A 12,720-nucleotide genomic window follows, 5' to 3' on the forward strand; every position below is an offset into this window, starting at 1 on the left:
TGTAAATATTTACTTATTTATATTATTTAAAAAAATCATTTTCCAGGTGGTGTCACTGACCCACACACTGCTGACCCACAGTTCCCTCACAGGGGTGAACCGAGTATTGGTTGTGTGTCCGCTGTCCACAGTACTTAACTGGGTTAATGAGTTCCGTATATGGTTGAAGCACACCGTGACTGACTATGAAGTGGATGTCTACGAGCTCTCTAGGTTAGTTTTATAGTCAAAATAAATATATCAAGATAGATAGCTACTCAAAATTCATTAATTTTTATCTTTGGCCTAATGATTTTGATCCGTAAAAGTAATTGTAGATTAGCATTTTTTTTCAAGAATGTGGCTATATAAATGTATGTACCTACAGGTATTTTTGAAAATTATATTACCATAATTATTATTTATATTGTTATGTCTACGCAGCGACAAATTTATAATTTTTAAGCCAACATGTATTTATGGATTGTCCAGGTGGTACCAGGCAAAGCAAAGGCGTAGAAAATTCCAAATAAATTTCATCATTTTATAAACCGTAATTTTTTATCATTTCGTTCGAAGTAATATTAAAAATCACTTTAACTATTGTCAGACACTTTGCATAGTGGAAAACCATAACCAGACGCCTCAAACTTTTGTAACTTAACTTACATCACAATATATAATTGTGTTTGCTCGCAAACGAAAAAAAAACCGACTTCAATTACATCAACAGTAATACAACGTAGATCGACAAAAAAATAGTCAAGCAACTACGCGTTATCAAAGATTACTCAAAAAGTAGTTATCAGATCTCGATAAAATTTATATGTGACCACATGATAAACATCAGCTTTCGATTAAATTAAAAATTGTCAAAATCGGTACACCCAGTAAAAAGTTATTGCGGATTTTCGAGAGTTTCCCTCGATTTGTCTAGGATCCCATCATCAGATCCTGGTTTCCTTATCATGGTACCAAACTAAGGATATCCCCTTTCCAAAAAAAAAAAAAAGAATTATAGAAATCGGTACATCCAGTAGAAAGTTATTTGGTATAATACAACGTAGGTCGACGAAAAAAGCGTCAAGTAAAAACGCATTATTAGATATAACTCGAAAAGTAGTTGTTAGATCTCAAATAAATTTAAATGGGACCAATTGGCACACAAAACCTTTCGATTAAAACAAAATTTGTCGAAATCGGTCTACCCGGTCAAAAGTTCTGATGTAACATACATAAAAAAAAAAAAAAAAAATACAGTCGAATTGAGAACCTCCTCCTTTTTTGGAAGTCGGTTAAAAAGCTGAATTTCGTATATGCTACTTGGGTAGCTATTAGAAGATATTTCATCAGTAGCAGTAGTAGAAAGTTTTGACAGTTCCAACCCATGGCCAGAGAAACATTTAGGTTGACCGTGAGTGCGAGCGCGAGGCAATATATCTGAGACTGAGATTACGAGTTAGATGTTAGGTCACGAATAGGTTAGGAAATATAAGTGTCGGATGTCGGCGGCCGGCAGTAAGATGGCGGTGTCTGGCGGCAGGTACAAGCAGAACTCGGAGCGCGCGTGGCAGCTGCAGCAGTGGGTGGCGGGCGGCGGCGTGTGCGTGCTGGGCTACGAGATGTTCCGCAACCTGTCCGCCGACAACGGCAAGAAGTTCAAGAAGAAGATGCTGCGCAGCTTCCAGGAGGCGCTCGTCGACCCCGGTACTTTATACATGTACATTATACATACACCAGCAGCATTGGGTGGGTGGCTCTTTCTTTGGCTGTTCTCCAGTCCTATTCTCTATATATATATTAGCTGACCCCGCAAACGTTATTTTGCCATATATGTTATAAAGCCCCTTAATCCCCCCCCCCCTATAACTTAGGGGTATGAAAAATCGATGTTGTTCGATTCTCAGACCTACCCAATATGCACACAAAATTTCATGAAAATCGGTTAAGCCGTCTCGGAGGTGTTTAACTACAAACACCGCGACACGAGAATTTTATATATTAGATATGTATATAAATATTTAAAACGAGTGTGCTTTTGACCACACAACTGAAGTTGATACTAACAGGCCTGCACTGTGTCTTAGATATACGAAATGAAACTGGCTATCAGAGAAAGAGGGAAAGAAAATGTGTGCTCACATCTCTCTCTTGCTCTCGTTCGTCTCGCCCGATCACATTTTTTGTAACGCTCTCGTTACGCATTCACCAGCTTACTTCCCAACTCAAACGTGCGTAAAGAAATTTTACTTCAAAAAATTATTTGTATCAGGCACCGATTTATTTAGGTCACATCAGGAAATATTCTGCTGAAAATCTTGAGCAGCCCCATTGTACCAAGTACTTTAATCTTGGCAGAATCACAGGCCGTAGTGTTCTAACATTGTGTTCCTGTGGGAAGTAGCGTGTGGGAAGTGGTGGAGTGTATCCAGAGCTGAAAAGGGTGGGGGTATGTTCGGCAATAGGCTTGCCCTACTTCTGGAATTGCAGGTGTCTATGGTCTATGGTCTACAGTAACTACTTACTATAATAGATATTAGAATACAACATCTCACAATATACTTAGTAATAAATGTTAGTAACGTGAGGTTCCGTCTCAGGTCCGGACCTGGTGGTGTGCGATGAGGGTCACCTGCTGAAGAACGAGAAGACCAGTCTATCACAAGCCATGAACCGCGTAAAGACCCTGCGTCGGATCGTTCTCACCGGTACACCGCTACAGAATAACCTCAAGGAGTGTAAGTACTTGTCCATCATATCTAATCTGATGATCATATAACACTGATAACAATGTAAATACTTCTGCAGTTATTTTGTGTTTAATATTTTATCCATTACATGCTATTCACTTATGACATATGTTTAATAACATTTTTTTTTATTGAAAAATATTAATCATATGATACTTTTTCGTAAAATATATCACATTTTGGACAATAAAATAGACATTGTGAGAAATCCTATGTATCTAAGAAGAATACTAGATATAAGTTTGTATTTATAAATTGCTACAGTGTGTCAGGTACAAAAATTACCGTCTTAAACATGACAATTAAAAATTAAATTTTAATTGCATTTATTCCACATGATATGTAAATTTATACCTTACGTAAGATTGAATTTAAAAATTATTACAATAACATCTTATTTGGAGTTTACACCTTATGAATCGATTTTCTTATAAAGGTCCCCACCATTTGTTTCTTTCGCAGACTATTGCATGGTACAGTTTGTGAAGCCAAATTTGCTTGGGAAGTACAATGAGTACTTGAATCGTTTCGTGAACCCCATCACCAACGGTCAATATACAGATTCCACGGAGCATGATATTAGGGTTATGAAAAGGCGATCTCACGTTTTGCATAAAATGCTTGATGGAGCTGTGCAGGTAAATGTAAAATTTAACTATAGGTAAGGTTTTTTTGCAGGTACAAGCAATTCTCGTCGAATTTAGCTACACATATAATGACATACTTTGTTAATCTACTTTATTACACCCGCCCGTAGGGAAGATAAAAATCATTTTTACAGCTTAGTATTGACAAATAGAAGTCAACAAAATTTCCAACAATATGACAATGTAATGAATTTATATGTATGTATTTTACGAACTCTGAATAATTATTCAGAGTTCGTAAAATCAGGCAAAAAGAAGCTGTACATTAGACCTTGGATAGGATTAAAACAACTGTATAAATTTTTACATTTTTTTATATAGCGTAGAAATTGTATGTACTTATGTAATATAATATGTGGCATAAACTGAATGCCTCTCGCTTGCCTTCAACCAGTTTATGTATCCGTTATATTTTTGTGTGTTATATAGCTGACCTGGCAAACGTTGTTTTGCCGCTAAATGCTATTAAAAAATAGATGTTGGTGGTATAAGGGTGAAAATTTAGGATTGTATGTATTTTTCAATGTCGAATCATAATAAAATAAAAATTAAAAACTTTTACCAAAAAAATTTAAAAAATATATATTTTGGGTTGACCGTCCTTATAACCTAAGGGTTTAAAAAATAGTTTACGACTGATTCTCAGAACTACCAAATATACGCAAAAATTTTATAAGAATTGGTCACGCCCTTTCGGAGGAGTTCGGCCCCTAACACTATGACACGAGAATTTTATGTATTAGATTATGTCTTACTACATATACTTCTAAACTCCCAGCGGAGAGACTACGGGGTGCTGGCACCTTTCCTACCTCCGAAGCACGAGTATGTCCTGTTCATCACACTCTCGGAAGTTCAGATTAAACTGTATCAACACTACCTGGATAATTATTCCAGACGGTTAGTACAATTTCATGATTATATCGATTTTTTCAATTTCTTTTGTATCTTGTCCTAACAATAACTACCAAAAAATATATATATATATATATAATTTGCTGTTGTCTCGTCCGAAAGTTATGCGCATACATGTACTATATATTTATATAAATATTATTATATATCTCAGCCTTTCACAACCAACCTAATAGGTCTTTTTTTATGACTGGAATATATTGAAGTTAATGGTTTACTGATATCCTTTAAAAGGTATAAAATGGTATATATATGGTAACCTATTCTATTTTAAATGACATATTTTTTATATAATATTATAAAGCTAAAGTGTTTGTTAGAACGCGCTAATCTCAGGAACTACTGGTTCGATTTGAAAAAATCTTTCAGTGTTAGATAGCTCATATCGAGGAAGGCTATAGGCTAAATATCATCACGCTTCAAAATCGGGTTTTTTTTTTCAAGTATTCAACGCGGACGGAGTCGCGAGCAATGGCTACTTTTTATATAAGTTAAAATATTAAAAGTAATAACCACGATTAATGTTATTCTTAATTTTCTTGATTTTCTTTTGCATTTACAGACCTTTACCAGGCAAATCTTCAGGATTCCTTTTCCCTGACTTTCAATCGTTACAAAGGATATGGACACATCCTCTCGTTCTTAAATACAACTCGGACAGATATGAAATTATGCAACAAAAAAAGGTATATAATTAAAATTAGTGTCTTTTTATTTATTTATTTTGATACCTAATTAACTTTAATTATCACTGTATAAGATACAAAATTATACCATCTATATCTACATATACTTCCTTATATTTTAGAGGGAAAGAGAAGAAGAAGAAGAAGATTCAGCGGGTTCTTTAAATGACTTTATAGATGATGAGTCTACACCCGAGGTTAGTAAATTTATTTTCTACTTTTTTTATATACGTTAATGGGCACAAAAGCTTAGCGATTACCCCATGGTAAGACGATACCGTAGCTCATAGACGCCTGAACATCATGAGCATCGCAAACATGTTGCTGACTCTAAAACACCGCACAAAATCATCATGTTTTAAATTAATAGTTTAAGGGGTTGTCAAAGTTCTATTGTTGCTCAATAGTTTTTAGTACATTCTACTGTACATCTTTAACATTTTGAAATTAATGTGTTATTTTGATGCGGTGTGGTTACAGTATTAAAGAATATAGCCACCCCTTCTCTTCCCGTGGGTATTGTAAGAGGCGAGTAAGGGATAACACAGTTCTACCACCTTGAAACTTAAAAAACCGAAAGATGGCAGGATAACCATCAAACTGCTGGCTCTGCAATACATAGGCCGAAGGCGGGCAGTAGCATCCTTCGGTGCGACAAACTCAGTCCTGCGGTCGCCAACCCGCCTGCCCAGCGTGGTGACTATAGGCAAAACACATGAGTTTATGCCATTATTGGCCTGAACTTGTGATGGCCTATGTCTAGCAGTGGACTGCGATAGGCTGAAGTGATGATGATGATGATGTTGATGTGTTATTTTGACAATTTTAATTCGCGTAATATACTATGATCTGTCCAATTACAAAATTTAAAGCGATATTCCAAGATCATTTAAAACACTTAACAATAATATACGCTAAATTTTCCTTCATCATACTCATCGTTATGGAAATCCAGACAACAGAAAGTTATGTTAAATTGTTTATAATGTAAATCAATTTCCCACAGGAATCTTCATATGACGACTCGTCGGATAGCCTATCAGATATGAGTGATGATAGTAGAAAAAAAGATAAAAAAAAGAAAGTGGGCAAAAAGAATAAAGTAAAAGATAATAAAGTAACAACAAGACGGGGTACGAGGGCGAATCCAGGTACAGGTATGTATACATTTTATGTTATTTTATAATTATGTTTCTTTATGGTGTAATTGTGTACACTGGCCCGTTCCTGCATTGAATTTGTATTCTGCTACAAAATTGGCCTCGTATTATATTGGCGTAAACGTATACGGATTACCGCACTCTCAAAAATGTAATTGTTTTTGTGATCGAATATTAATTTCAATTAATTCAATGTTAGATCGACTTTCACTGGCTTTAGTTCACCTCTTTGTTCTTCTTCATATGTCATCTCTCACTCAAATATAAGTATAATCATTACAATGTACAAAGTAAGGATATAATAGTGTTTTAAAATTACTAAAAGTTAATTAATATATATGCTGTAGATATGATTTGTATCTTCACTAACAGTGAATGTATTATCAATTTCGGCAGTAGTATTCGCGAAATTTTCGCGCAATCGATTGCTCGATTGCTGATTGTACCTGTCTTAAAGAAGATCATATCTAAAACTACTCAAAGAGTGTCGTATTCCTGTGGTTAATAAGGTGACTAGAGGTCGGGGGTAGAATTGGCAACGCGCTTGCGGTAACTGCTTAGCATTATGTATACCAACCTAGTAGTATAAACGAGTATAATATGATCGTCGTTTGTGTGCAGTGGAGGTGGAGGCGGAGGCGGAGGTGGAGGCGGAGGTGCGCGCTGAGAACCCGACGGAGTGGTGGATGTCGCTGGTGAACGACGACGACCTCGAAGACCTGCGACACTCGCACAAGCTGGTGCTGCTGTTCGACATACTGCGCCAGTGCGAGGCCATCGGCGACAAGCTGTAAGATACCTATATGTTCTCCACACTTGTTTAAAAAAATTAAATTCTTTTCATTGCTCAACCTGCCCAGAAACTATTTTGGGCCTCAGTGGTGGTGGAAGTGAGGCACGGGTGAAAATATTATATTGTCAGTCAATTATTATCTCTCCAGATTGTATTTATTCCTTGCTCCAGGGGCGCTAAACCTTCGGTACTCATTAGTACATATATTAAAATTCCACTATATTTAGGTAGGTTTAAAGAATATTTATTTTCTCATTGAAAACACAGTCACATGAGAAACTATCAACATATTATGTGGGTAAAAATACAAAAATTAATTTTTAATTAATTATTTATATTTGTTCATTTATTCCAGTTTTTTTTTTCTTTTATTCCAGTTTGGTATTCTCGCAGTCGCTATATTCGTTAGACCTGATAGAACATTTCTTGAGTAAGGTCGACGAAGCGACACAAGAGGGACGTGTTGATGAAAAACTTAATGGACATGTTGGTAAGTCGTGCTTATTGTTTATTTTATTCAATTTGTAAATCATGTGAATGTAAAATACCTAAGACACAAATTACTTGTTCTCCAAAACAAAACATGAAATTAAATCAACTTGTACTCTAATACAAAAAAATTAAGTTTCCTTGTCAACAAGGAACTTAAATATCTCAAATTAAACTTTCGATTTTGAAACAGTCTTCATTTTATAAATTATATTTTTTATCAATTAAATAGCTCTGTGAAATATTAGTAATCGTTTTAATAATAATTGCACGAAATTAAATGATACGTAAAGAACAAGATGCTTAAAGACAGAGCTATATTTAAATTTGTCTTCAAATACCATTAAAAAGGCAGTTTTATAAGCTACTAGCTGACCCCGCAAACATTGTTTTGCCATATATGCTATTAACCCCAATTATTCCCACCCCCCCCCGTATAACAACTTAATGAAAAATAGATGTTGACCGATTCTCAGAACTACCTGATATGCACACATAATCAGTCCAGCCGTTTCGGAGAAGTATTATAACTAACATTGTGACACGAGAATTTTATATATAAGATTTTTAGTGAATTTTTTGTTCAATCACGATAAAATATAGCCTATGTCACTCCTGAATAGTTTAGCTTTCTGTTAGTAAAAGAATTTCGTAATAGGATCAGTATTTGCGAAGATTACTCCCAACAAACAAACAAAGTTAGAAAATTTACCTCTTTATAATGTTAATATAGATTTAAAACGATTGGATGAATGAGCAACGAAATGATTGAAATTTTTTCTACATGTTTTTTTAATTACAAATTTAATGGGTTTTTTTAGGGTCGTGGTCGCCTGGTGTAGATTACTTCAGATTAGACGGCTCGACGTCGTGCGAGAATCGATCTATTTGGTGCAAGAACTTCAACAGAGAAGACAATCCTAGAGCCAGGTAATTTACATGTACATTACTTACTATTCTACAGATTATAAAATGGTGTGGTTACTGCCGCGATTAACACATTTCCTGTAAATATAGATTAAATATAACAGTGACTATATAATTTTATGTAAACAGTACACAAAACTAGAAGGTGTCACTAACAATCAAGATTAGACCGTCTATTTTGTTAACCAACTATTTTGCGACACAGTTTGAAATCAATTTAAATGAATAAATCTAAAAAATAATATCGAACAAAATCGTTTACTTTATTCAAATAGACTTCAAAATCGCTTTAGAATCGTCATTTTACAAATTAAAATCATATTTATTTTTTTTATAAATTAATTAAAGTGAAAGTGAAGCTACTACGGATTCTGATTGAAGATTCTGTAGAGAAAAAACGACAACATATTCCGAAATTTATAATTTTTTTAACAGTACATACAAACACATATACACAGATACATATCTATAGTAATGTCGCGTGTACAGGCTGTTCCTGATCTCAACACGGGCGGGCGGGCTGGGGATCAACCTGGTGGCCGCCAACCGAGTGGTCATCTTCGACGTGTCGTGGAACCCTTCGCACGACGTCCAGAGCATATTCCGCGTTTACCGCTTCGGGCAGAAGAAGCCCTGCTACATTTACCGTTTCCTTGCTATGGTAATATTACACTTACTGGTTTACACCTAATAATACAAAACACAATCGCCTAAAGAGATTGTTTCTGGCCTTATGTCATCTTGAACGGAGTCGCCATCTAGACCTCATTGGATGTCTGTGTAATAGAGATGATTAGTTTGAATACTATTGTTACTAAAGAGTTATTAAAATTGCTTCAATATTTTCCCTAGCGCTATAACTAGCTTTTTTTAGTAGACTCGAGTTTATATAACTTAGGCTTACAATATTCAAAATGTATCAACCGCAAGTGGCTAATTGTGCGCATCGACATGACAACTGCGGTAGCGACAGTAAGACAGTTGATATAACGCATAACGAACGAATTTAGCCACCCCCTCTCTTCCCGTGGGTGTCGTAAGAGGCGACTAAGGGATAACAAGGTTCCACAACCATCTTGGAACTTAAGAAGCCGACCGATGGCGGGATAACCATCCAACTGCTGGCTTTGAAATACACAGGCCGAAGACGGGCAGCAGCGTCTTCGGTGCGACAAAGCCAAATATTGCGGTGACTATGGGCAAAACACATGAGTTCACGTTATTTTTGGCGTAAACTTGTGGAGGCCTATGTCCAGCAGTGGACTGTATAGGCTGTAATGATGATGATAATGATGATAACGAACGCACCAGGGCACGATGGAGGAGAAGATCTACGAGCGGCAGGTGACGAAGCAGGCGATATCGAAGCGCGTGATCGACGAGCAGCAGATCGACCGGCACTACGCGGAGAACGACCTGGCCGAGCTGTACAAGTTCGAGCCGCGGCCCGCCGCGCCGCGCGAGCTGCCGCCGCTGCCCAAGGACCGGCTCTTCGCCGAGATGCTCAAGGAGCACGAGGCGCAGGTACGCTTCTAGAACGTTTTAAATTACATGCTTATTATTGTCGACTAGCCCGTTGGCGCAGTTTGTAGTGACCCTGCTTTCTGCTCCGAGGGTTGTGGGTTCGATTCCCACCCCGAGTCTGGGTGTAATATAAATATTTATTTATATATTTATATATGTATTATTTATAAGTATGTTTATCGAAAAAAAAAAATATATAGCTATATACCAGTCGGCTGTAACCAATAACACAAGCATTAAGTTGCTTACTTTAGGAACAGACGACCGAGTATGTATTGTGTACACATTTATTTATTTATTTATTTGTTACTAAAATTATTTCAAACGGGATATTTACCATGTCTCGTGATCGAGACATTCGTAGATCATGTCGAAATATCGAGCTCTGCAAAATAAAAGTAAAAAACTATGGATCTACTACAGTTTGGAACCTGACTTACAAAAAAAATATAAATACAATCAAAAAAATCCAGTCAAAAATTTTAAAACGTTTGCGATTTAGAATTGCCAATTCCGACCATTCGAGCAATAAAGTCCTGGTGAGTATCACCCTATTTAAAATAACTACTTTTTTTGACCTATGCACGCAATAGTCTTATTAGTTCACACGAGCGTAACGCACACATCTAACGTCACACGCTCAAACCGCACTGTATGTACGTACAGTTGAACTCACATGTGTAATCTCATAGATCTACAAGTACCACGAGCACGATTCGCTCCTGGAGAACAAAGAAGAGGAGACTCTAACAGAGGAGGAGCGCAAAGCGGCCTGGGAGGACTTCGAGAACGAGAAGACGCGCCCGCCGCCCGCGCCCTTCTCGGCATACGCGCTGCAGAACGGCATGAGTGAGTACCTTGCGATATATAGTCTAATTTCCCGTGTATAGTCTACTTACCGAGCCTTTTAATATATGTTTTCCTGGTCATTTCGATCCCATCGACGCCGAGTTGATGAAGAATAATATCAAGAATATAATAAATCTAGCAAGTAGTGGAAAAAAATTTGGCGACAAGAGACTTTAGCCCAATGGCTATTTACAAATTAAAATTGTTACTCATATTAAATAATAAAGTTGTTTTTTCTTTCCTGTAAGTCAATCGTCAAACAAGTTTTAGACCAAAAATTATATATAGTATTAATGTCATATGTCCCAAGTTTACAGCTGCCAAAATCTGAAATTTGGTTACTGTATAGAATTACTTAATTCTTCCAGTGCCGGGCCTGTTTGCCCAACAACAACAACAACAAATGGCGTTCGCAGCACTGGCAGCGTTGCTGCGAAAGGACATGCCCAACATAACAGAGAATCAGATACGAGATATGATGCCCTTGTTATACAGTGCCAATCCTGCGGTCAGTATTACTTGATGCAAATTATAAGTTCCGTGTTGCCATTTGCAGTATAAATTTACTTGTGACTTAGTGGGTTTTTTATAGTTTAATAGGAATTATTAAGATACTACAGATACTGTTTGTAAATGGTTACATTTTTAGAAATATATGAAATTTACTGTCATAAATGAAACGTATGTTTAAGAGCAAGAGATATCTAATTTACTATAATAAAATTTTTATAACATTGATTTTCAGTATCTTAAATTTTAAATAAAAACTATTTTAAGTTCTGTTATAAACTATAAATTAATAGAACACATTCAAATGTTTGAAATTTATTTGTTTAGATGTTCGGTGGATATGATTATGGCGTAAGTTGCTAACGATATTTGTATAGATCTTTTATGTTTTACGTTTATGTACGCCAAGTCTATATATTCCTTAGAGCATGTAATTTATTTCTATGTTACAAACATATATATTATACATACATGTGTATACTACTTAAAACAAAATATAGGTTACCGTTTATGAACTACTAATGTGAATTTAAAAAAAACATTTTCAGTATTTAAATTTATATAATCCTCATTGATTTTGCATAACTTAATTTATAAAAAAAAAAATACTGTAATTTGAACAAAGATAACTCATATCCGCTTTTATTTTGTTTTGAGTAGTAAACTTTCGTATGACTAATAAGTATCTGTGTATATTTATATGTAAAGTTTTTTGTATACAGTTGATGCAGAAAATGGGAGAAATGTACAAATATGCCAACCCAAGTATGATGAATCCCGGAATGATGAATCCAGTTATGAATCCAGGTAATTATTTTATTTCTTCTGTTAAAATGATTCAATATTTAAATAATAAATTTAATCTATATTAATATGTTATTATTAAATAAGCATTAGTCTAGTAATTAGTCTGTGTAAAGGTGAAAATATGATTCTTGCTTGGCATTGTAGTATTGAATATCATTATTCCCTGGTTGCTTAACGCGCTTTGTAATGAAAAGACAGCCGATATTGACGCTTAGTTTTTTTTTATTTTGATGTTTGATTTTATCGTACTTTGAAATACAAAGGTTATCAATACTGAAAGAATGATTTCTTTCTTCTAGTTACCTATGTATGTGTTTTTGTATTTTTATAGGTATATATGTAAGTAAATGTATATGTATTTATGTGTGATACTATATATATTGCGTCCCTTCCTTCACAATGCTATTTCTTTGTCCAAAGGTTGCCTGGAAGAAATCACTGCATTAGCGATTAGGCCGCTTGTAACTTATTTTTGTTGACTTATTCGATTTTTGCTATCTTTAGTGTTGGTGTGCAAAAGGCGGTAGTAGTAAAATATCCAAACAATTTCATTTATTACTTTTCTAAAATGTTTGTATGTATAAACTAATGTATTAGTCACTGCTACTTCTATAATATATTTATATACACTTATTTGTACTACTACTGTTCCTTAATAATATATAGGTAGTTATGTATAATATT

General features: G+C 35.3%; 1 protein-coding gene across 1 annotated transcript in view; it reads left to right on the forward strand.

Annotated features, from left to right (window-relative positions):
- The window catches only part of LOC123661217 (transcriptional regulator ATRX homolog), a 41,304-nt gene that overhangs the window by 27,014 nt on the left and 1,570 nt on the right, over nucleotides 1–12,720 (forward strand). The window contains exons 11-26 of the mRNA XM_045596204.1: nucleotides 47–213; nucleotides 1,523–1,686; nucleotides 2,580–2,717; nucleotides 3,192–3,367; nucleotides 4,155–4,276; nucleotides 4,854–4,977; nucleotides 5,100–5,174; nucleotides 5,984–6,128; nucleotides 6,759–6,927; nucleotides 7,308–7,420; nucleotides 8,241–8,349; nucleotides 8,836–9,007; nucleotides 9,658–9,870; nucleotides 10,563–10,719; nucleotides 11,088–11,227; nucleotides 11,952–12,036. Coding sequence (XP_045452160.1) covers nucleotides 47–213; nucleotides 1,523–1,686; nucleotides 2,580–2,717; nucleotides 3,192–3,367; nucleotides 4,155–4,276; nucleotides 4,854–4,977; nucleotides 5,100–5,174; nucleotides 5,984–6,128; nucleotides 6,759–6,927; nucleotides 7,308–7,420; nucleotides 8,241–8,349; nucleotides 8,836–9,007; nucleotides 9,658–9,870; nucleotides 10,563–10,719; nucleotides 11,088–11,227; nucleotides 11,952–12,036 — 2,269 coding nt within the window. The remainder of the gene's footprint in view (nucleotides 1–46; nucleotides 214–1,522; nucleotides 1,687–2,579; nucleotides 2,718–3,191; nucleotides 3,368–4,154; nucleotides 4,277–4,853; nucleotides 4,978–5,099; nucleotides 5,175–5,983; nucleotides 6,129–6,758; nucleotides 6,928–7,307; nucleotides 7,421–8,240; nucleotides 8,350–8,835; nucleotides 9,008–9,657; nucleotides 9,871–10,562; nucleotides 10,720–11,087; nucleotides 11,228–11,951; nucleotides 12,037–12,720) is intronic.

The sequence above is a fragment of the Melitaea cinxia genome, chromosome 16 (assembly GCF_905220565.1).
Source record: "Melitaea cinxia chromosome 16, ilMelCinx1.1, whole genome shotgun sequence".
Taxonomy (NCBI): domain Eukaryota; kingdom Metazoa; phylum Arthropoda; class Insecta; order Lepidoptera; family Nymphalidae; genus Melitaea; species Melitaea cinxia.